This window comes from Acipenser ruthenus, chromosome 1, assembly GCF_902713425.1.
Source record: "Acipenser ruthenus chromosome 1, fAciRut3.2 maternal haplotype, whole genome shotgun sequence".
Taxonomy (NCBI): domain Eukaryota; kingdom Metazoa; phylum Chordata; class Actinopteri; order Acipenseriformes; family Acipenseridae; genus Acipenser; species Acipenser ruthenus.
In genome coordinates this window covers 91,595,070-91,620,065 of record NC_081189.1, presented here as the reverse complement: position 1 = coordinate 91,620,065, position 24,996 = coordinate 91,595,070, and the positions used below count along the sequence as shown (strand labels likewise).

General features: G+C 37.6%; 1 protein-coding gene across 8 annotated transcripts in view; it reads right to left on the bottom strand.

Annotated features, from left to right (window-relative positions):
- The window catches only part of LOC117421529 (leucine-rich repeat and immunoglobulin-like domain-containing nogo receptor-interacting protein 2), a 508,422-nt gene that overhangs the window by 44,260 nt on the left and 439,166 nt on the right, over positions 1-24,996 (bottom strand). For 3 of the 8 annotated variants that reach the window (XM_059032091.1, XM_059032089.1, XM_059032086.1), the window contains one exon: positions 5,618-5,717. The exons of 3 other annotated variants lie outside the window; for them this stretch is intronic. In XM_059032091.1, coding sequence (XP_058888074.1) covers positions 5,618-5,686 — 69 coding nt within the window. In that variant the 5' untranslated portion in view covers positions 5,687-5,717. Of the gene's footprint in view, positions 1-5,606; positions 5,718-9,989; positions 10,093-24,996 lie in introns of those variants that run through there. 2 more of the 8 variants (XM_059032095.1, XM_059032109.1) reach the window with 2 other exon arrangements.

Sequence of the window (24,996 nt, the reverse complement as noted above, 5' to 3'; positions counted from 1 at the left end):
CAAATATCTCGATACTCCAGCTGAATTGTGTAATCTATGTTTTGATTACATGAAAATGGCAAAACAATCACATGTTTCAAGTGTTTGACTCACTAGGTCCATTTGAAAGAGCATGTTCAACCCTTAAACAGCTGAGCAATATCTAAATATCCTCATTCAACCTGAAGAGGGGGACAAATCTAATTCTCAGAAAATAAATACATATTATTGCAGGTTTCCATTTCAATATCCAAATACAGTACACCATTGTTTTCAACACAAAACAGAGCTTGTCTGCAGCAGATATACTGTACTTCTATTGAAATAGTGCCAGCTATGTAAGTGTGATATTACAAAAGTCACATTGATTGTGATATTATGCCACAGTATTGCTTGTCTGAAAGAAAACAAATATTTGCGTTTCTATTATGTCTGTGTTGTCTACTTCTGGTTTGGCAGTGTGTTTTTAATATCTGAAAAAAATGTGCTACTGACAATTTGGGAGTAAATGGCTTTGAGAAGCTAGCCCAGTAACTTTTGTAACCCAAAGGCTTTAGTTTAGCCATTAAACTGCAAAACTGTAAAACTGGTGCACCCACATACTAACGACCCTCATCATTTTGGACAAGATTAAACATTTGTATAAAAATCAACAGTTCATTAAATTACACCTAAATGTAGTCGGGCAAGTCAACAGTAAAATATGAGATAAGAATCTGGAGATTTGTGAAAGGCAGATATCATATACCGTGCTTGTGACTGACAAACAGGCCATACGATCAACACATAAAGGCTAACATTTTGAATTAGGTCCATAAAAACAGTCAAACAGATTGATGCCAGCCCTTTGAATGTAACATTGTCAAGAATTATCATCCCATTCGTATCGGCCAGTAGGTACATACCAACCTACTGGCATGTGTAGAAGATGTCAATGCTTTTATTATGGTTCCGAGTAGAACTAAAAAGCAGAATGTTTGTAATTTGAAGTTTAAATCAAACCATTTGGCCCATATTAATAGTATAATAATCCTTGATAATGTTACGTTAAAAAATTGCACTATTTTGTAATAAGACTATGCATCAAATTATATATCAAATGCTCACTCATCACTGGAAGCAGGCAGGGCTAAAACCGCAGGTGTTGTTAAAATGCATCTCAGGCCCTGATTGCCCTCAGCAAGTGAACATACACTGTTTTAATGTTTATTTAACCCTCCATCAGTAGCAACAATTCAGTTCAAACAGAAGGTAGAAAGGGGGTGCAAATGCACCCCACATACATAAACATGGTTCTCTTAATTATAAGAAAAAAAACAACACAAAGCTGTTTTATATTTAAACAGTTCTGTATTGAATTAACATTGTTTTGAATTACTTAGTCTTTTAAAATATTTTATTTATTTATTTTTTATTTATTTATTTATTTATTAAGCCAATGTACAGCAATTGTCAATATCCACTGCTTCAAGACATGTTTCTCTTTTGAGGGACATTGCTGGCAAACAAATAATCATAAAGGAAAATTGACAGCTTCAAACGATGGTGTATACTTTTTTACACACAATTTTACAAACACTTTCGTGTCTTGTTTAGTCTTGTAATAACAGCATCAGTGTAAATGATCTGTTTCCTTTGATTCAATGCTTATTGTGTTTACTTGTCTCCCTTTATGTTACAAAATGGTTGAGCGGAGAGATTTCCTGCAGACTTTCTACACCAAAACCCAGACTCCCACTTCTGTCAACTTTCTTTCCAATTAACATCCAGAGGGTTTGATTGTATGGCCGATAATGAAGCAATTATTGCAGTAAATCCAATTGTTTATTCTTTATGTGCAGATGGTTACAGAAAAGTATGCATATTATAAACACTTAGTGGGATTGCCGGAATTGTAGCAATAATGGGTTGTGCTTTTCTAGAACAAACACATAACAATAAATAGATTAATTTTAGTTTACTACAATATCCATACAGAAATTGGAAATTGGCAAGCTTGCCCATGTCTTCACCTCTTAATCCCTCTGTACAGTATACAGTAGACTCTCTCATTGTGACCAGTTCCGTATAAAACCAGTTAAATCTTAAAATCATACACTCTGTAACACTAGCATGCAATAAATACAGTTCTGGTCCCTTTGGTTGTTGTAATAGAGATTGCACTGTAGTTAAAAGTGCTACACTGTTCAAAAGAATTTTATCCATACACTCTAACAGAGTGGAAATGTCCCATAGTCACATGATTTGAATGGAATGAGGAAGGCTGTTCAGTCCCAGACAAGCAAAAAGCATCTCAAAGCCAGGTATGTAAAAGACATATGTTGAGAAAAATGATAATAACTCTATATGGAAGGAGCAGATAGCAAACCCCATAAAAGAGTAAAGGAAATATAAAATGCATTTAAAATGACATTTGAAGCTACTTGTTTTTTAATGATTTGGTCAATATTGGAGTTTTGTGTGCATACAAGTCTAAATATTGTGTACTTGTTGATTAACCATGTTGAAAGACATTATACTTGCATCCAAATGATCTTTATATCTTCTTTCACTAAAGTTGTGCAAGGGGACTGTGAATGAAAAAAAAAGCCATTGAGGTAGCTACAGTAAGATTGCAGTTTATCATTCAAGGTGCAGTAGAATAGCTTTTTAATGCTTACATTTTCACATTACTGACTGTAAAAATGCCATTATATTTGTACACATGACAATGTTGCCATTTGTCAACAGAAGGAAACACTCAGTGTGTTGCTGCAGTTATCAATATCTGTCATTACACTTTAATACAAAAATGGTACTGCCAGTCAAAAATACAACCTCTTGTTCCAATGCAGACACCTAATGAGATTTTTCATCAAAATAACAATTATGTCAACACCAAAAAGGTCAGCATACCATATTACGTACATCAACATGCCATTCCAAAGACTGAATAAATGTATCATATTTACACCTATTTGAAATACTGTAATAACATGCTGAGGTTTGCTCAGTCAATCAGAAAGGCTGATGAGCAGTTTGTAGCACATGGTATATACCGCTAACCATTCTATTCAAGCAGTATTAGAAATCTTATCATTTAATATACATTTTTCATTAAAAGTAACAAAAAGGACAACCAGCCACTCCAATATCACGGCAGACACTGTCATGATGGAAGCAGGTATGTGTAAGCAAGAAACTTTGCTCTAAGCGCTGCCTTGTTCACAGTGCACCTGATATATACAGTGTGTTTATATATATATATATATATATATATATATATATATATATATATATATATATATATATATATATATATGCAAATGCACATGAAATGAACACAATAGTAACTGAAGTAATGGTCAAATGATGGAATTTCATTTTTCTAATTTCGTTTTTAATTGGCTTGCTGCTATTTATATTAGATTTTTTAAATGTAGAAATACAATGCATGTTTGTAAATTGCTATATAATAAAACGTACAAAAGTCTATGCCCAGATTCCCACTGCCTTGCTATAAAAATCAAAATCTGTTAAATCTGGACAAAGAAAACAACGCCGAATCAATATGGGTCATAATAATGGTCAAAAATCCAAAGGGCATAATAATAGGAGCATGCTATAGACCGCCAAATGGCACTAATTAAAGAGATACAGCAGCTTGTCATCAAAACAAAGCAGGGATTGATAATCACATACTGTAGTTCGAGCCAACAGTACAAATCAGTTGTGCAATGATATGGAAAGATCTATAGAAATAACATAACACTTCCATACATGGATTTTCAGTTATGTAGCATGCTATAACACACTTTGAAGTGTCAGCATTTGAAAGGGATATTTTGGTAATTTTGCTGGCAGTGTAAACAGAATGGCTCAAAAATACATCAAATTGTTTCAGCTGAAAAAGATCCTCACTGTACCAATATTCGTTTTGCATATTGATAAGTTGTATATAAGCTGCATTTCATTTTTTTAATAGATGTCTGTGACCTTATTTGTTTGCTTAGTGATTCAGAGCTCAATAAACAAATATTTTCAGAAATACATTCTAATTCAGTAACAGCACCTGCCAAAAAACTGTCCATGTGCAAAATTATTATCATGTAAAATCAGATATGCAGCTGAATTATCAGTGGTTATCTACAGGGTGATTACAAAGTCAGATGCTATGAAAAAAAACTAGAATGATTTTCTTTAAACCATTAAAAAAATATGCCATATGCCAAAAAGGTGTTGACCTTGTGAAAATGATGCATACTGCTGTTCTTAAAGTTTGGCAATGTAACCCTTTCTTGAGATTATTGGGTGTCGTGGTAGTCCTAGAATGTTATTACTAATCATTCGGAGACACCAGCCAAGTTTGATTGCTCTGTTTATACAACAGCAGTGCAAAGTGGCTAAATTATATTACATTGTGTGCAGTGTGGTTAGCAGTGCATCTTCATATAGAAGACTGAGTTTAGGCTAAAAATGCATATTTCCTCCTGAATAAAAATATAGAAAAATGATAACTACCTGTGACAGAGATCGAATGAGTCTTGGTGTTAGATCTCCCTCTCGACCTGTGAGGGCACGGTGCACGAGGAACAGAGTACCCTTAATGAAATGGCACGACAATTTATTCCGTAGGGTAGATGGAAGTCGGTCATTTCGGAAGGGGGCGGAGCCACGGCACCCGAGCTCAGTGACCCGGACGGTAAGCGGCGTGGCATCCGAGGACTGGAGGAGCGGATGCGCTCGTTAACCTCGGGGTCATGGGCGAGGGTATAAATAGGGGGCATGGCTTGAGTGATCTGTTCCTTTGTATATGGTTAAACTAACTAACCGAGAAGGAGCCCGTATCGTGAAGAACTGTGAGTGTTTTCGTGTCTGTGTCTAAACCCTGTGTGTCTTGTGTATTATTTAGCCACTGAAGGATACTGAGCACGATCCGGAGCTGCAGCCGCAGGCCAGCGACAAACCAGGACTTCACCATTCACTCTTTGCACTACCAGAACTGTCTTTGTTTTTACCACTAGCACTAGAATCACGCACTGTCAAACTGTGTCTGTGTTTTGTGTTTTGTGTGAGTGACTGAACGGGACTTTGGGGTTACGGGTCAAACCCGTGGATTACAAACAGAAGTGATACACGCCGCTGTATCGCTTCCAACACTGTTATTATTTGCAGGTTTGCCTTAAGGCTCTGGACATTTATTAAATTAAATAAACACCCTTGCACCTGTACCAACGTTGTCTGTGTGATTACTCTGCACTGCACTCACCTGCACGTCTTTACCACTTTGCCACACTACCCTATGCAGGTTCTACTCTCAGGCTGAAGCGTATCCTTTATGCCTGCTCAGTTTAATATAACTCCTCTCAAGTATGAAAAGAACAAACTCATCATATCAACTTACAAGCTGTTTAACATTTCCACTCAAACATCAGTACACAAATATTAAGCACACAATATATAGACTGACATATATAAAACAATTGAAAAAATGATTAAAAAAATTACTATAGCAACTGTATATATGCTTTGAGGTACAAAATACAATGCCTCAGTTGTATGTTTTGAAGAGTACTTTTGATGTTTGATATTTTCAACATCACTTGCAGGTAAGTTTTAAAAATAACATTGGGATACAGTTATATTACCAGTGTATTACCCTGAAGAATCCTAGCAGAACTATACACAGATCACAGGACAGAAGAGGCGGAGAGGTAGCGCTATACATCAAAAATAGTCTTGAAGCCCAGGTGTTAAATCTGGAAGAAAAAAACAATGGAGAATCAATATGGGTCAGAATAATGGAGAAAAATTCAAAGGCATAATAATAGGGACATGCTATAGACCGCCAAATTCAGATACTGAGCAAAATAATGTGTTATACAATGACATTAGAAAGGCGTGTAGCAAAGGAGAAGCCATACTAATGGGGGATTTCAACTTCCCCCATATAAAATGGGAAAATCCGATGGGGAGCATGACAGCCAAAATTGAAATGGTAGAAATGACAAATGACGGCTTCCTAACGCAATTTGTCAAGGCGTCAACTAGAGGGGGGCATGCCTTGATTTAGTCTTTTTCAAATAATGAAGAGAGAATAACTAAAACAGAGGTCAGAGAACCATTGGCAAACTCAGACCACAACATGGTGTCATTCGAAGTGCTATTAAAACCCCAAAAGTAACGGCTAAAGCTAAGGTTTACAATTTTTAAAAGGCAAACTGAAGGAATGAAACAGAGACTAACATAAGTAGATTGGAGTAAAATAGAGAAAACATCCACAGAGAAAGGATGGCTATTTTTCAAAAATGTAGTACTAGAGGCGCAAAACAAATACATCCCAAAAGTAGACAAATCAAAATATAAAACAAAATGGTTTAATAGATCAATTAAAAAAAGTATTCAGAGAAAAAAGGCACTTGTCAGAGCGTTTAAAAGGGACTAAGAACAAAGTACACAAAAAGAGTACTTGAAACTGCAAGTCCAAGTCAAAAAAGAAGTTAGAAAGGTCAAGAGAGAGATAGAAATGAACATTACCAAGTAAAATGTCTAAGAGATACAAATGGCAACATTATACATGAAGAGAAAACAAATATATTAAATTATTACTTTTCACATGTTTTTACAAAGGAGGATACTGACAACATGCCCCACATGTCGACCTGTTCCTATCAAGTTTTAAATAACAGGCAGAAGTGTTAAAGGGACTAGGAGCTCTTAAAATAAACAAATCCCCTGGGCCAGATGAGATCCTCCCAATAGTACTCAAAGAAATGAAAGAAGTTATTTACAAACCGCTAACTTAAATTATGCAACAATCTCTTGAGACAGGGGTTGTACCGACAGACTGGAAAATTGCAAACATAATACTGATCCACAAAAAGGGGGACAGAACCGAACCAGGTAACTACAGACCAATAAGTCTGACTTCTATTATATGTAAACTTATGGAAACTATAATAAGATCCAAAATGAAGGGGCTCCCGAGTGGCGCATCCAGTAAAGGCGCTCCTCGCAGGATGTGCCCTATAGCCTGGAGATCGCTGGTTCGAATCCAGGCTATGTCACAGCTGACCGTGACCGAGAGTTCCTAGGGGGCGGCGCACAATTGGCTGCGCGCTGCCCGGGTAGGGAGGGCTTAGGTCGGCAGGGGAATCCACGGCTCACCGCGCATCAGCGACCCCTGTGGCCGATAGGGCGCCTGTGGCTCTGCAGCGGAGCCGCCAGATCTGTGTTGTCCTCCGGCACTATAGGTCTGATAGCATTGCTGTGGATCTGCAGTGCGAAAAATGACGGCTTGGAAGGAGCACGTTTCGGAGGACGCGTGTTTCAGCCTCCGTTTCCTGAGTCGGCGGGGGGGTTGCGAGCGGTGAGCCGGGGATACAGATAATAATTGGGCATGCTAAATTGGGGTGGAAACCGGGGTAAAAATAATTGGCGACGACTAAATTTATAAAAAAAAAATAAATAAAAAAAAAAGATCCAAAATGGAAAATTACCTACTATATCCTGGGAGTCGGTCAGCATGGTTTAGTAAAGCGAGATTTTGTCTAACTACTGCTTGATTTTTTTGAGGATGCAACATCGACAATGGGTAATTGCAAAGCGTATGACATGGTTTACTTAGATTTCAAGAAAGCTTTTGACAAAGTCCCGCATAAAAGATTCATTCTCAAACTGAACGCAGTAGGGATTCAAGGAAATGTGTGCACATGGATTAGGGGGTGGTTAACATGTGGAAAACAGAAAGTACTGATTAGAGGAGAAACCTCTAAATGGAGCGATATAACCAGTGGAGTACCACAAGGATCAGTATTAGGTCCTCTGCTATTCCTAATCTACATTAATGAAATAGATTCTGGCATAGTAACCAAACTTGTTAAATTTGTAGACGACACAAAAATAGGAGGAGTGGCAAACACTGTTGCAGCAGCAAAGGTCATTCACAATGATCTAGACAGCATTGAGAACTGGGCAGACACATGGCAAATATACAGTGAAAAGTGTTGAACTGAAATCAAGGGAAGTAATGTTAAAACTTTACAAAGCATTAGTAAGATCTCATCTAGAATATTATGTTCAGTTATGGTAACCTCGCTACAAAAAAAGGATATTGCTGCTCTAGAAAGAGTGCAAAGAAGAGTGACCAGAATTATTCTGGGTTTAAAAGGCATGTCATATGCAAACAGGCTTAAAGAACTGAATCTATTCAGTCTTGAACAAAGAAGACTACGCTGCGATCTGATTCAAGCATTCATAATTCTAAAAGGTATTGACAATGTCAACCCAGGGGACTTTTTTGACCTGAACAAGAGAAACAAGAACCAGGGGTCACAAATGGAGATTAGGTAAAGGGGCATTCAGAACAGAAAACAGGAGGCACTTTTTTACACAGAGAATTGTGGGAGTCTGGAACCAACTCCCCAGTAATGTTGTTGAAGCTGACACCCTGGGGTCCTTCAAGAAGCTGCTTGATGAGATTCTGGGATCAATAAGCTACTGACAACCAAACGAGCAAGATGGGCCGAATCATTTGTAACATTATGTTCTTAACATCCGTGGTTTAACCATTATTTTTAATCACACTTCTATCTTGGTTGCTCAACAGTGTTGCATTTTAAAATTTCATGCATAAGCTTGTTAGAATGATTACTTAAATGATTAGACTCATGTTAACAATCTATTTTATTGTTATTCCTGTTCAAACTGACACTGTACAAATAATCTACTGAAGAAAGTGTATTTTACAATTTACCAATTGCTCCTTGAAGATATTTAATTGCTTATGGTGTGTCTGGGCATTCCATAAAGGAAAGCAGAGACATGAAAACACACGTGTCAAGGAAAAGGCCACAATTTGTTTCAGAAGTGAAATGGAGAGCCTGAGCATGAGACTTCTGGGAGTTTGAGTTCTCTGACAAGTAGGTCCCCAGTAACCAATTGTTTATTTCCCAATGACTCACGTGTTTCCAATTTCCAACACCTCTTGAAATGGAACACAAGGACCCAATGGAAGCACAGCACTTCATATATCTTAAATAAATAGCTGTAGTTAAAATACCAATAAAAAAAAATCTAATAGAGGTTTACCATAATATTTGTGTCTTTTTTATTTACTTTGTCATATCTATGAAGTAATTTGAGTACTTTATGTACACACTATATCACATGTCTCTGAGGATATACATCTAACCATTGGTGATTTAAATTCTGCCACTCTTGAACATTATATTAGTCCTACTGGTTTTACCATCCATGTTTAATTGACTTGCTTAATAACATTACTAAAGACTATAAAAACACAGCAGTTTTATACATTTAAGATCCAGCACTGTTTAGATCATTAAATAATCTCCAAAAGCTCTATATTGCAATATAAGTGACACAAATTTGTTGAAGACCATGTTGTTTTTATAACCCCTCAGGAAGAAATTTAAATAGTATTCACCACTCCTTGGTTTTCATCTGTTTTGTGGCCTGTGTTGACCAAAAAACAATCCTGTAATTGACTTAGACATTGGCTCCATGTAAGTATGAAAACATTAAATGTACACTATTTTAGTCTTGAAACAGTTGCCTCCTAAAGTCTTTTACACAACAATGTATTTTACATAGGTACAATTAGATTTAAAAAAGCACCCCTCAGTTTCCATCCTACTTCTTTTTAAGTGCCTTCTTAATTTGCTAACAAGGAATCAGAAACACTGGCTGGCAAAACACATACAGTAGCATGATCAGAAAGATTAGACAAGGTGCTCACTGTGGCTTGAGAATCGCAGCAAGTTGTGGATCACTGGAGCCGTTCACCCTTAGGCTGTACAGTTTTCAGCTATAACCTTCGTCCACAATAGCCAACAATGTGTGCCTTAATACTTAAAGTGCACTGTTTATACCATTTTCTTACAACATCAATGTAATGGGTTGCATTCTAGACTAACTGCATCTGTGTAAAATGTCACTGTATGGACAGTACAAGCAGAACAAACTGTATTGTATAAAGCCAGCAAATCTATTAAATTAAAGATCCTTACCATTCATGTTTGTTCAATGCAGGCAAAGGTAGTCCATTGTAAATGAAACTCCATACTTCAAAGGGAAGCATTTTTTTTCCCCAGTGCAAATGTCTTTACATATGAGTTAAAACTAAAAAGCTGCCAGTGAGTCGGTTAGTCTACTGTAGTTAGGCGAGCCAAGCTATGGTGTATGTTTTGATCACTGAGTGATAGATGACCAAGGAGACGACTTGGCGTAGTAACCTAATAAACCTACAGAGTAAAAGACACCTCCAACCATGAGTGAGTCAATTGTTCACATGAACAATAGTCCCCTGCTGTATCAGTGAAAAATTCAGGTGGTCTATCTAATAGTTGTATCCGGGAGCTGCCTCATACACTTAATTAACCCCATGGGAATCAGCCAAGAGAAGCTTAGATTACAAAGTAATAGGTCCACCGGGCGCAATCAGCTCTGGAACTAAACACAGTATTCTGCATGAAAACTACTAAGTAAACAAATTCCATCTCCCACTGGGGGCTTTTAATCAACCCATGGATTACTAATGGCAAAGCTTCCAAAACACAAGCAGGGTTTTTCCTCGTGCTAGTTTTCTCTCTTCAACCATATAAGCTATCTTCTCCTCCTGCAGCTGAAGAGTCCTGTGATTTGAAAGGGAGTATGGTGTTCTGCAGAGGTCATCTTCAGGCAAAAATATATTTTAAAACCATTTTCAATTGCTTTTAGCTAACCATGGCAGCTGTGCAGTCTAGATTTGCACTGAGCTCAACGCTTTTCTTTGGGACCAGAGAAAATCAAGACAAGCTCACAAATATACTAATGTTAACAATAACAGAGAGCTAGCTATTGCTGCTATCCACCTGGAAAATGTGTTTTTGATCTAACAATTACCTGTTTACACTCCAATACATTGTACTGTACAGGGTTCACCGTTATAATAACAGCAGCCCCACTTTGCAGTGTTGGGTTAAATCAAACTATGGAATAAATCAAACTGGCTCTCATAGAGAAAGCTGTAGTTAAAGGTTTTAAAGCTGTTATCCCATGTACTTTTATTAATATGCAAAACAATCTTTAAGCATAACTGGAGTGCTGCAGTCTTTCTCCTTTTATGAGGTCTAAAACAAGCCAACTGCCAATTACTGTAGCCTACTCAACAGCATCAGCTATATTCTGCTTGCTTATAGTCTTAGTTTAAAAAGTAATGTTTTGAGTGCTTCAGTAACAAGGCTATTAGTCTTACTTTGTGTTTTGCTACTTACATACTTTAACCCAGGGGCTGTGAACCTTTTTTCTAAAATTGTACTCACTCTGTGTCTTGAGTGCCAGCGCTAGGAACTTCAGCGAGACTTTTGCTGTGTAGTTGGTCACTTTGAGGTGGATGTATGATGCTCTGACTAAATGCTGTGGTCCAGCACCCTAACAACACAGAGGCACAAAACAAGACTGACGGGACAAACAAACTACACAACATAAAAGTTCTGAAACGGGCCATGCTGCCTGGGTCACTACAATGTATTTTCAAAGCAGTACGAGAGAAACAAAATACTTGTATAATAAACATATTTTAAGCTGGTTTTAAATCTTTTTTTTTTTTTTTTGCATTTTTATATTAAGCTGATGTGGTCTTGCGTGCCACTCTTGGCACGTGTGTCATAGTTTCGTAACCCCTGCTTTAACCCTTAGCCTTATGAACATGTCTCAGACCAGTAATTTATTATGGTGACCATGTGGCTGATACCACATGGTCACACAATTCATTGATTAAAGGGTTAATGATATACTATTCAAGAGCTTAATCGCTTTTCCAAATAGATTTTCCACTTATAAGATGTTTTTGAATTTCTCTTTCATTTAAATTAAGCAACCCTGTACAAAGCACATGCAGTATGCAAATAAATGCCATTGCAGAGTATAAGTAAAACATGAAACACATATATTTACAGAAAGTGGGAAATTATTGCATAAATTTTTGAAGAAAACTATGCCTGATCATTTAATTGTTGCGGTATATACTGTACTATATGCACTCACTCTTATGGGACTTCACCCTTTACTCATGCGCTGATGTTGCCATTTTTACATAACACCAACTAACATTGATTCTATAATCTGTAATACCTAAGCAATAGAAATGTTGGTGGGATGAGTTAGAGGAAATAAATATTTATCAGTATAGTCAAGCAACATCTAGATAGAGAGATAACAAAACAGATGAGAGGGTTTGGAAACTCTAGCTTCCCCAAACTAATTTGGCTAATTGCAGGAAAAAAAGGTGTTCTTTCCAACATCAACCACAAAGTAATTAAAGTGGATGGCTGAGAAGACACCCAGTAATGAGCCAAGAACAGCTAAATAGAATAAATGAAGCCCTCTTCTGGTGATAAATGAGTGCAGAACGTGTGAGACTGGTGGCTGAGAAGCTGCAGCCTTTAGGGCAGGGGTTTCCAACCGTGGTCCTAGAGAGCTACTGGGTCTTCTGGTTTTCGTTTCAAAAGAGCTCTCAGTTACTTAATTGCACCAATTATTGGCTTAATTAGTCAAGATTAAACAGATCTTTAGCCATTGATGACATAGACCCCTATAAAACCTGAGGATTTGGGGCTCTCTAGGAGAATGCTGATTCAATCCTCAGAGACAGACTGCTAAAGGTGAATGAGGGGTAGACATTCAGAAACAGGTACTCCTCAGAGAGACTGCTGAAGGTGAAAGAGAGGTGTAGACATTCAAAAACAGGTAGTCCTCAGACAATGACTGCTAAAGGTGAAAGAGAGGGGAGACATTCAGAAACAGGTACTCATCAGACAATGACTGCTAAAGGTGAAAGAGAGGGGAGACATTCAGAAACAGGTAGTCCTCATAGAGACTGCTAAAGGTGAAAGAGAGGTGTAGACATTCAAAAACAGGTACTCCTCAGACAATGACTGCTAAAGGTGAAAGAGAGGGTAGACATTCAGAAACAGGTACTCATCAGACAATGACTGCTAAAGGTGAAAGAGAGGGTAGACATTCAGAAACAGGTAGTCCTCAGAGAGACTGCTAAAGGTGAAAGAGAGGGTAGACATTCAGAAACAGGAGGTAGTCCTCAGAAGCAGACTGCTAAAGGTGAAAGAGAGGGTAGACATCCAGAAACAGGTAGTCCTCAGAAGCAGACTGCTAAAGGTGAAAGAGAGGGGAGACATTCAAAAACAGGTACTCCTCAGATAATGACTGCTAAAGGTGAAAGAGAGGGGAGACATTCAGAAACAGGTACTCCTCAGAGAGACTGCTAATGGTGAAAGAGAGGGGAGACATTCAGAAACAGGTAGTCCTCAGAGAGACTGCTAAAGGTGAAAGAGAGGGGAGACATTCAAAAACAGGTAGTCCTCAGAGAGACTGCTAAAGGTGAAAGAGAGGGGAGACATTCAGAAACAGGCACTCCTCAGAGAGACTGCTAAAGGTGAAAGAGAGGGGAGACATTCAAAAACAGGTAGTCCTCAGACAATGACTGCTAAAGGTGAAAGAGAGGGGAGACATTCAGAAACAGGTACTCCTCAGAGAGACTGCTAATGGTGAAAGAGAGGGGAGACATTCAGAAACAGGTAGTCCTCAGAGAGACTGCTAAAGGTGAAAGAGAGGGGAGACATTCAAAAACAGGTAGTCCTCAGAGAGACTGCTAATGGTGAAAGAGAGGGGAGACATTCAGAAACAGGCACTCCTCAGAGAGACTGCTAAAGGTGAAAGAGAGGGGAGACATTCAAAAACAGGTAGTCCTCAGAGAGACTGCTAAAGGTGAAAGAGAGGGGAGACATTCAGAAACAGGCACTCCTCAGAGAGACTGCTAAAGGTGAAAGAGAGGGGAGACATTCAGAAACAGGTAGTCCTCAGAGAGACTGCTAAAGGTGAAAGAGAGGGGAGACATTCAGAAACAGGTAGTCCTCAGAGAGACTGCTAAAGGTGAAAGAGAGGGGAGACATTCAGAAACAGGTAGTCCTCAGAGAGACTGCTAAAGGTGAAAGAGAGGGGAGACATTCAAAAACAGGTAGTCCTCAGAGAGACTGCTAAAGGTGAAAGAGAGGGGAGACATTCAGAAACAGGCACTCCTCAGAGAGACTGCTAAAGGTGAAAGAGAGGGGAGACATTCAGAAACAGGTAGTCCTCAGAGAGACTGCTAAAGGTGAAAGAGAGGGGAGACATTCAAAAACAGGTAGTCCTCAGACAATGACTGCTAAAGGTGAAAGAGAGGGGAGGCATTCAGAAACAGGTACTCCTCAGAGAGACTGCTAATGGTGAAAGAGAGGGGAGACATTCAGAAACAGGTAGTCCTCAGAGAGACTGCTAAAGGTGAAAGAGAGGGGAGACATTCAAAAACAGGTAGTCCTCAGAGAGACTGCTAAAGGTGAAAGAGAGGGGAGACATTCAGAAACAGGTAGTCCTCAGAGAGACTGCTAAAGGTGAAAGAGAGGGGAGACATTCAGAAACAGGTAGTCCTCAGAGAGACTGCTAAAGGTGAAAGAGAGGGGAGACATTCAGAAACAGGTACTCCTCAGACAATGACTGCTAAAGGTGAAAGAGAGGGGAGACATTCAGAAACAGGTAGTCCTCAGAGAGACTGCTAATGGTGAAAGAGAGGGGAGACATTCAAAAACAGGTAGTCCTCAGAGAGACTGCTAAAGGTGAAAGAGAGGGGAGACATTCAGAAACAGGCACTCCTCAGAGAGACTGCTAAAGGTGAAAGAGAGGGGAGACATTCAGAAACAGGTAGTCCTCAGAGAGACTGCTAAAGGTGAAAGAGAGGGGAGACATTCAAAAACAGGTAGTCCTCAGACAATGACTGCTAAAGGTGAAAGAGAGGGGAGACATTCAGAAACAGGTACTCCTCAGAGAGACTGCTAATGGTGAAAGAGAGGGGAGACATTCAGAAACAGGTAGTCCTCAGAGAGACTGCTAAAGGTGAAAGAGAGGGGAGACATTCAAAAACAGGTAGTCCTCAGAGAGACTGCTAAAGGTGAAAGAGAGGGGAGACATTCAGAAACAGGCACTCCTCAGAGAGACTGCTAAAGGTGAAAGAGAGGGGAGACATTCAGAAACAGGTACTCCTCAGAGAGACTGCTAATGGTGAAAGAGAGGGGAGACATTCAGAAACAGGTACTCCTCAGACAATGACTGCTAAAGGTGAAAGAGAGGGGAGACATTCAGAAACAGGTAGTCCTCAGAGAGACTGCTAATGGTGAAAGAGAGGGGAGACATTCAGAAACAGGTAGTCCTCAGAGAGACTGCTAAAGGTGAAAGAGAGGGGAGACATTCAGAAACAGGCACTCCTCAGAGAGACTGCTAAAGGTGAAAGAGAGGGGAGACATTCAGAAACAGGTACTCCTCAGACAATGACTGCTAAAGGTGAAAGAGAGGGGAGACATTCAGAAACAGGTAGTCCTCAGAGAGACTGCTAAAGGTGAAAGAGAGGGGAGACATTCAGAAACAGGTACTCCTCAGACAATGACTGCTAAAGGTGAAAGAGAGGGGAGACATTCAGAAACAGGTAGTCCTCAGAGAGACTGCTAATGGTGAAAGAGAGGGGAGACATTCAAAAACAGGTAGTCCTCAGAGAGACTGCTAAAGGTGAAAGAGAGGGGAGACATTCAGAAACAGGCACTCCTCAGAGAGACTGCTAAAGGTGAAAGAGAGGGGAGACATTCAGAAACAGGTACTCCTCAGACAATGACTGCTAAAGGTGAAAGAGAGGGGAGACATTCAGAAACAGGTAGTCCTCAGAGAGACTGCTAAAGGTGAAAGAGAGGGGAGACATTCAGAAACAGGTACTCCTCAGACAATGACTGCTAAAGGTGAAAGAGAGGTGTAGACATTCAAAAACAGGAGGTAGGCAGGGAAATTGATTTCTCAGGAGCACAGAACAGTAATGACCACAACAATAACAACATCAACAAGCTTTAACCTTTAAATCATTGCCCTATTTTAGTTGATCTGTTAACATAAATTAGTATTTTGCTATGTGGTTTTTACATATTTCAGAAATGTAATCATGTGTACTGAAAAAAATTTATCAGCAAAATAAAAAATAATATTTGTGCTACATATGTTTTGCTTTCCTGGGCTGCAGCTCAGCTTATACAGCTCTGGCTTGAGACATCATTTTATTTTTCCCTTATATTTTATTACAAGTAACTTAAAATACTGAATAAGTTCAAAAAAATAAACCAACTTGAAACATGTTATGCACGGAACACATAAAACACTATTCCCTGGCAATGCACAATAACCTTTTATTTCGTTCTTTGATCATTTTTAAATCTATATATCTATCTATATATATATATATATATATATATATATATATATATATATATATATATATATATATAGATAGATAGATAGATAGATAGATAGATAGATAGATAGATAGATAGATAGATAAGTTTTATGGTGCAGCCTAGCAGAGCCAATATGTATCTGTAGGATTCTGCTTTATGATCTTATTTTGCCAAAAGGGCATTTATTAATACAGTGCTATATTTGCAGATCATTTTGGAAATTATGGTAAAGACAATGGGGGCAGAATGTTTTATTTATTTATTTTTGTGTCATAGCATGTGCTCTTATTCAATAAAACTGCCTTAGTTCTTAGTTGTCAGTGACCGTCCGAAATATATCTATTTCAAATAGTGGTATGGGAAAAAGGGGTACACTGCGTACCAAGCACAGTGCATACACACCCTAGTATTGATTTACTGCTAAACTTTCAAACCAAAATCTTAAGTGTTTAATAGGTGATAATTCATTGAATGTAACTGGACATAAACCTAAAGTTGTCACTCAGTGTAAGTCTCTGATAACCTGCAGTGTCCAATTTATGCCCCCCTTGGTGTTCCAAAGGTTAGGCAATATTTACTCACTGCAATCTTATTTCACTTAAATCAAGGACCAGTTGGAAGCCACCGATGCATTATTTTTGGTGTTCCATCTTGACCCCATGTTGTTTGGTTCATCTCTCCAATGTTCCCTAATCTCTAGTCTGTGTGCATCTGACACTAGTAATACAACATTATTCATGCCACCCACCGTTCAGTCTATATAGTATCTCTTCTCTGTAAACTCCTTATACAAAACTACAATGTCATGTTGGTCTCTGCTTTTAAATTCTTAGATTTCACAATGGAAAAGACAAAGGGATTTGGCAGATCTGCACTTCAATGAAATGTAGACAGCAATATACTGTAATAACTAAGGCTGTCAAGCGATTAAAAAAATAATAATAATTTAACTAATCTTGGTTTTAATCGCATATTTAATTGACATCATTACTGCATCTATCTCATTGGAGTTTTATTACTGATGCTATTGTAATGTCGGAATGTATTTTCTATTGTTTTGGCCAGGTTACAGTATTTGCACTGTTCAGATTATTTTATTAATGTTATTAGTGTAGTAATATAGCAAAAAATGATTCGTTGGTACTCTGTTTTGTACTGTGCAGCCAATGCTACTGTAGCTTTGACTAGAAGACCTAAACTGGCTGCTGAACTGTGGGGAGTCTGGTGGTGTCTTGGGATGAAGGAGAGAGATTCATGGGGTTTCCATGCGAGTTTTTTTTTAACTCGAGACATAAAATGCTTTTTTGGGTTTCCATTCACTCAGTTTATTTTACTCGAGTAAACCGGGCTTTTCACCCAACGTCATGCAAATGAATGTGAAAGGTGGGGGTTGATATGTAAATTAGCTATGCGTAAAGTACTTGTGCTGTTTTTGAAGATTACTAGTGACATTTTGTGAAAATGTGGTTTCCATGCACAGAGAACTGCTACACGAGTGAATCTAAGCTGCTGTAATAAAGCAAAATACCCTGTGCCTGCTTGGTTAATAATGTGTTTTACTGCTCTTGACCAAATTGTTTTTCAAATGTCAGATGGGTTGGCTTGTCGTTAGTATTGAATCCGGTTTCAACTAATTTATCTGGTGACTCATTAATTAAAAATTAACTCGGAGGTATAAAATGAATCTGACCAACACAGGTATTGCAGATATACCATGGCTGAAAACTGGCTGAGATATTATATATATATATATATATATATATATATATATATATATATATATATATATATATCCCTTTCATTCAGGCAATACATCATATAGGGGATCAGGTGATGCTGCGTATACTACCCTGGCTTAGAAACCCTACCCGTCCGGAAGGCTGACAGCTGCTGAGGAAGCATTCAACACCACGCTTGGGCAAATACGGGTAGTGGGCACTTGAAAGGGAGCTGGCAGATACTGATGAACAGACTGAACTGCATTAATTTGTTCCCAAAATTGCCACTGCCTGCTGCCTGCACAAACTCTTGTCAACAACAAAATTAGGTGTTCAGGAATCAGTGCCTATCTGTGAGACAGACGGGGAAGGTTACAGTCTCACGAGAAAAAAAAGCGGCACTGCCTTTCACAACAAGCCCAAAACAAGCACAACCCATGTTAGAGTATGGGTGTTTATGCAAATTACAACCTGCGACTCTAAAAATTTATTAAAAGCGGACTTGGCAACTGTGAAGGTTACCTCAGCCGTCAGTTTCAATTGGACAGCAGCGATTTGAGGAGGCTCGTGCTGTCAGAGATGCTCTCCTTTCTTTTAAGTTGTGTTGGATTTAATGCTGTGTTAAATATTAATGATGCAAACCAATAAAACACAATCAATACGTTCATTTGCAATTTTATTTGGTCAGTTCTGAGGGCATCAACATCTTGGATGTTGTTACACTGTTTTGGGCGATCGAGCTGGCTTATGACATCCAGTTCACCAACTGTATTTATTATAAATGTGGAGGGCAGACGCGCATTGTCTTTGGACATAGCTGGGATCAAAAAAAGGACGGGAATTAATTCAGTTAAGCAGCTCACTTGCTCTTCGTGTTTATCTTTAGTGTAGTTTTTACAGCAAGGGTATTCTCAAACAGCTGCTTTAATACTATAACAAATGCATAACGCAGTTCGTGGTAAGTGGTTTTATACAGAACTGTAAACCCACAAGATATATACAACATGACAGACCAGACACAGTAAAATACAATAATAAAAAAAGGCTGCCCGCATTAGCATTAAGGTTAACTACTCCACTGCTAACCATAAAATCGCCCATCAGCCACTACTTTTTGCCGTCTTGGAATCCACAGTAACAACTGACCTGATCCCTTGCAATATTTATAGTTAAGGATAAACACGCTCATTAACATTTACACGTGAAATGCAGGTTTCCATGCGAAACTGGGCGTGGTTTTCCCGTGTGTTTCACCATTTACACGAGTAAATGAGATTTACCTATTCATCTCTTTGGCCGTTTTCTTCGGCCACAAACCTGATTTACCTGAGTAATTCTCCCAAACGTGCATGCGCATCACCATTTCACGTGTAAATTGACTCGCATGTAAACCCCATGATTGTTACCACTGGGTACTTTGAGCAAGTTTCATTGAGCTCTGTATGCTGTAACTAAAAGCAACAAACCTGTGCCAAGGAAATAAAGAATATGAATATGAATGGAGAAATCTCGTTTGGACATTGTTTATACACTTCACAAACCTGGATGGCTCCTTTAAAGAGAACACATAAACTTTACCGGCCTACATTATTATTATTATTATTATTATTATTATTATTATTATTATTATTATTATTATTATCCAAAAAACAAACCCTATTTTCCTATTTCTGGATCCTCTTTATAGTTTTATTTATTTTATTTACAATCCAGCATTTGTTGTTAAATTGTTTGAACCAACTGCTAAATCACAATGGAGTCAGTTTATTAATTACTCACCTTACTGCATTTACAATGATCAGTTTCCTTTACAGTTTCCTTTACTCAACGGATGCTTTTTATTGCCATTTAAATAATAATAATAATAATAATAATAATAATAATAATAATAATAATAATAATAATAATAATTAGACATTCTCTTTTATTAATAACTTGAAAATGCCTAAATAAAACAAATAAATCACTGAGTAACAGTTATATCCTCCACAATTGTAAATAATATTGTTTAAAAATAAATGTGGTTATTGAAATAAAACAAAGCCACAAATGTTAACAGGTCTGCAGTCAGTAGCTATCCAACAAAACTGGTTATAGTATTGTACTTAGCTTGAGTTATGGGTTTGCAGCGATCCTGAATTTCTAAAAGAGTACTCTGTCGAAACTGACAGGTTCCATTTGTTGTTGTCTGTAGCAGAAAAACTACTAGATTGTATTTTGAGAAGTGAAAGCATGTTTAGCACGCAGGTGATACAGCAGACTAGCTGCACTACAGTGATACTGGTACTTTTTGACAGTAGATACAAGTAACCCTCTTTCTATCCAATGAACCATCAGAAAGTTTTTAAAAAATAAAACGTCCCATTCACAAGTCCTTCAGTTTAAGTGCTCCGCTACATAATGCGGTTCCTTAACTCATTTTATATTCAAATGATGACTACACCCATTCAATCCTGGCATGCACTAAAATGGTGCCGCAGGAAATGAATTACCGGTATGGTATGTTAAGAGGGACAAGACAGGAGTGTGATTAACATGCATTCAAAAAATGACTCTCCTAAAAAATGTACACATTACATCGCAGAAGTTAACTGCAAATAATTGACAGCCCTAGTAATAACATGTCCTTGTTAAAAGTGTGTCAGAAAAAATGACCATTAACATCAGTTAGAGGGAACAAATAATATTACTAACAATACGATATTAAATAAAGTTGAGTCCCCTTCATTATTATTATTAATTTCTTAGCAGACGCCCTTATCCAGGGCAACTTACAATTGTTACAAGATATCACATTATTTTTACATACAATTACATTATTTTTTTTTACAAATTATTTTTACATAGAATTACCCATTTATACAGTTGGGTTTTTACTGGAGCAATCTAGGTAAAGTACCTTGCTCAAGGGTACAGCAGCAGTGTCCCCCACCTGGGATTGAACCCACAAGCCCCCGGGCAAGAGTCCAGAGCCCTAACCACTACTCCACACTGCTACCTCCGGTCAAGAGTCCAGAGCCCTAACCACTACACACACTGCTATGAGTTTATTGTGGTGGCAATGTTCAGTGCTTATCTTCCTCTCTTAAAGTCATAAAAACTTTTTTTTTTAAAAGTATTCCCCAGAGAATGCAGATTACCTTATGGGCAGTGGTGCACAAGCATAAACTCTGCTAAAGTCTCATCTGGTGTAAATCACAAATGAATGCAATAATTTAACAAGCCCAAAGCAGGGATTAAAACATTAGTAAAAAAAAAAAAAATCCACTACTTCTAGAAATGCAAGCAGCATTCTATCCTTCTACAGAGCTGCAGGTCATATTGAAATTAGCAGAATCTAAATTTTTATATTGTAACCAAAATGTTTTTTTTTGTGTTATTAATCCATAACCCAGAAGCCATAAATCTTTAATGCTGGACCAAACCTAATTGTAATAATTTGTTTTGTAAATGTCACGCTGGATTTGGTCATGAGTTATATTTAGGGCCACGGAAAATTCACGGTACTTTTTCAAGAAATTCACGAATGACAATAAAAAAAAAAAAAAATCATTTCACGGAAGTGCCATTTTATTTTAAAAAAAAAGTTTCTATTGAAAGTTGCCTAAAATGAATAGTGCATCAAAGAAAATCACAGAGGTTGAAACATGGTAGCTGCTGAGTCAACATTTACATTGTAATGTTTAAAACAAGCTTTTAAAATGTAACAAACAAGGGTCATTTAAATGTGTTGGCTGAAAAAAGTAACAAGCAGACAAAACTGATTAAAATAAAACAAGTTTGAATGACAAATTTGGAAACATTGCCGAGTTTTGTAAACATTTAAAACATAGGCTATGTTCATACGGTAATTAGAAAACAGACTGTGTTGTATAGCGGTTTGTTGACTTTGAAAAACAAAATGTTAAAAACAAGGTTAAGTGCAAGTGACAAAACCGAAACTTTGTGTTTTTCTTTACACACACTAAATTATATAAGACGTTTTAAAACGACATAACATCGTGCTACTTGAGCGAATCAACCTCTACAAAATAATCTGAAGAACAAGAACAGGAAAAACAAGAAGAAATCGTATGCGACTTTTTATCCAGCTAGCGTGTTGTGAACACACGCACACACACACACACACACACACACACACACACACACACAATAATTATTTTTGCCATGTTTGGGAATCTGATTTCAGACCTCACCCAGAAATCAACAATATTGACATTTTTGTCACTTTCAGCCGCATGGTGCTTGTAAGATTCAATTTCATCTCTACAGCTTGTGAAATCAGGGATTGCACCTAGTGGCAAAGATGTGACATCCAAGACTGACACCATGATAAATATAAGATCTATTAGTCATAGTTTTATTATTGTTGCAGCCATTTCTATGTAGTTGTCTATGGATTCTACAGGATAAAAGCTGGTGAAGAGTTTTTTTTTTTTTTTTTACAAGTTTTTCACAGTAGGCAGTCAAATATACGATTTCCGTGAAATCGTGAATTTTCCATGGCCCGAGTTATATTGCATAATATTGACTTGTAATATTGATATGCATCTGAAAATATGGGTTCCTTTGGGCCAATGAAAACTCCAAAGACAACACAGTAATACAATACAGCAATACAAATCATGGCAGACACAGGCACAAGCTGCTGTACAATGGAGGAGAGGAAATAAAACAAACTTTAAATTGATAAAAGAATGTGGTCTTCCTTCTGATACAATACTACACCAAAGGAGACAACTGTAAACTATCTCAGTGTATTAAATGTGAGATGTTTATTTCAGTATTACCACACAACCACTGAGTGTTTTAAAGTATGGATCTATAACAGTATTGAAAACAAACTGAAATTGCTTCCAAATTGTGAAGTTGTATGTAATTTACAGTTCTTTGTAATATAATTTTGTAAAACCAAATTAGCTTGCATAAATGCTAGTTACAAATTATTGAATTATATGTTTAGTATTTGTTTTTTTATTATTATAGAGGTGCGATAGGTATGTTGCTTTCATTATAAACACGAAATCTGAGATATGAATAACTTGAGTTTAAAAGCAGTTAGAAATATTACATTTGGTAAACATCACCAGATTGTCTCTGAAATCGGAAAAGGGCTTAACTCTCCATTGTGTACTTTTCATCTTAAAGAGGGGGTGCCTAAAAATGTGTTAAATTCCTGTTTCAGCAAGTAGCCTGAGTGAAGTTATCCGGCAACAAACTCCCCATCCCCAGTTGTACTGCTTTCCTAGAAAAAGCCAAACATTTCAGTTTACCATTCTACTTGTGAGATGTCTTGCTCATTATAATATTCAGCATATTTTTAAAGAGGCGACAGTTATCTATTCAGAGATACCAGGGTATTTAGTAAGTAAGGGGCTTGTTGTTTCCAAACTTGAACACTACTTTATATAACATACATGTACACATACAGACAAGCGGACAGCCACTATATATCCCTAATAACTATCATCAATAATTTGTACTACAGAATGTCCAAACCAAGTTTCATCACAATTGGATAAGCAGTTCTATGCAAAATGTAAAACACAAAGTGCAATGTGCATCTCAACAGGCAGTATGAATAGACATACATAACAAAATATGCAGTGCATGCTGATAAGCAGTGTAGTTAAAACAGAAAGCAAACTAATTAAGGACAACAGGGACTTCATTATGGGGCCTAAGACCACATTTCCAAGGGTTACACTGTAGTTAGAAACTACTATTTCAAAAAGAATGGACATAAATTGCAAACAAATAGGTTAGATAACATTAAGTTTGCAACACAAACCCACAAAACTAGGGGAATTGGGTTCATGTTTTTATAGTACAGGAATCTAAACTGAGACATGTGCTAACTAGGCTTTGCAGCATAGACCAGGAAAGTGTGGAGTCTTTCCAGGTACCTGCACAGTCAAAATATAAATACAACCAAACAGCAAAATATGTGTTAACACAGTACTGTATAAACTGTATGCTTGCAGATCCACAGCAGGATGGCAGTGTTCCGAGATGCCAAGACCACCTGAATGTAGTTAAGTACACTTTTTAAAATAAAGGTATTTGTAAAGCAGCTGACAAGAAAGATTGCATGATTTATCAGTGTTTCACCGGCACTCTATATCTGATAAGCACAGTGCTCCACTTGTTATATCAGGTGTGTCTGGGTGTAGCTGAAGGTGTTCTCTTTCATTATAGTGATTAGCCAATTAGCAACATTTTGCATGGTGATCTTAGAAAATAACAAGTGGAGCACTCTGTTTCCCTGATGGCCTTAAGGGAAAACACTGCTTACTGGTATATTACAAAGTGAATTACAGTACAGATGTATCACAGCAGTGTCTATATCAAGAAAAATCAAGGAATATATTTACTTTGTCAATGTTTTTAAAGTCATACAAGAATGTTCCATGTGGTGTGTACACACATTTGTTTTATCATTATACTCCACAGTAAAAGGTGTCTCTATAGTTCATTAGTAATATAAACATACAATCAGATATGTTCTGCTATTTTGTTTTATTTATAGGCAGATCAACTATTACACATGTGAGTACCTGGGTGTAATGTTGTGACTTCAATCTATTAAAGATTCATTAAAGACTAAGTACTGGGGTTCTGTGATGGGGTGCCCCGCCCCTGTGTGTATTTTGTGTTTTATGTTTATATGTATGTGTGTAGTGGTGCATGAAGTGTGGGTTATGAAGCACAGGTAATTTAAAATGTATATTTGTATTTAGGCACGGGGAGTACACAATTCATGTGCAGACTGTCCCGAGATTCAACTGGATGATTGATTAGCAATCAAGTCTCAGCAGAGCTGCATAAAAGAGTGTTTCACGGACACAGGGTGCGTGTTCAGTGTGGAAAGAACGGGAGAGAGAGTCAGGAGAAACAAAAAGAAAAGTAAAAACAATTGCTATTTGTGCTGGAAGCACCAGCACGATACTTTTTTGGGGGTTTGTGTTCACTGTTTTGTTTGTCAGTTTGTTTTGGTC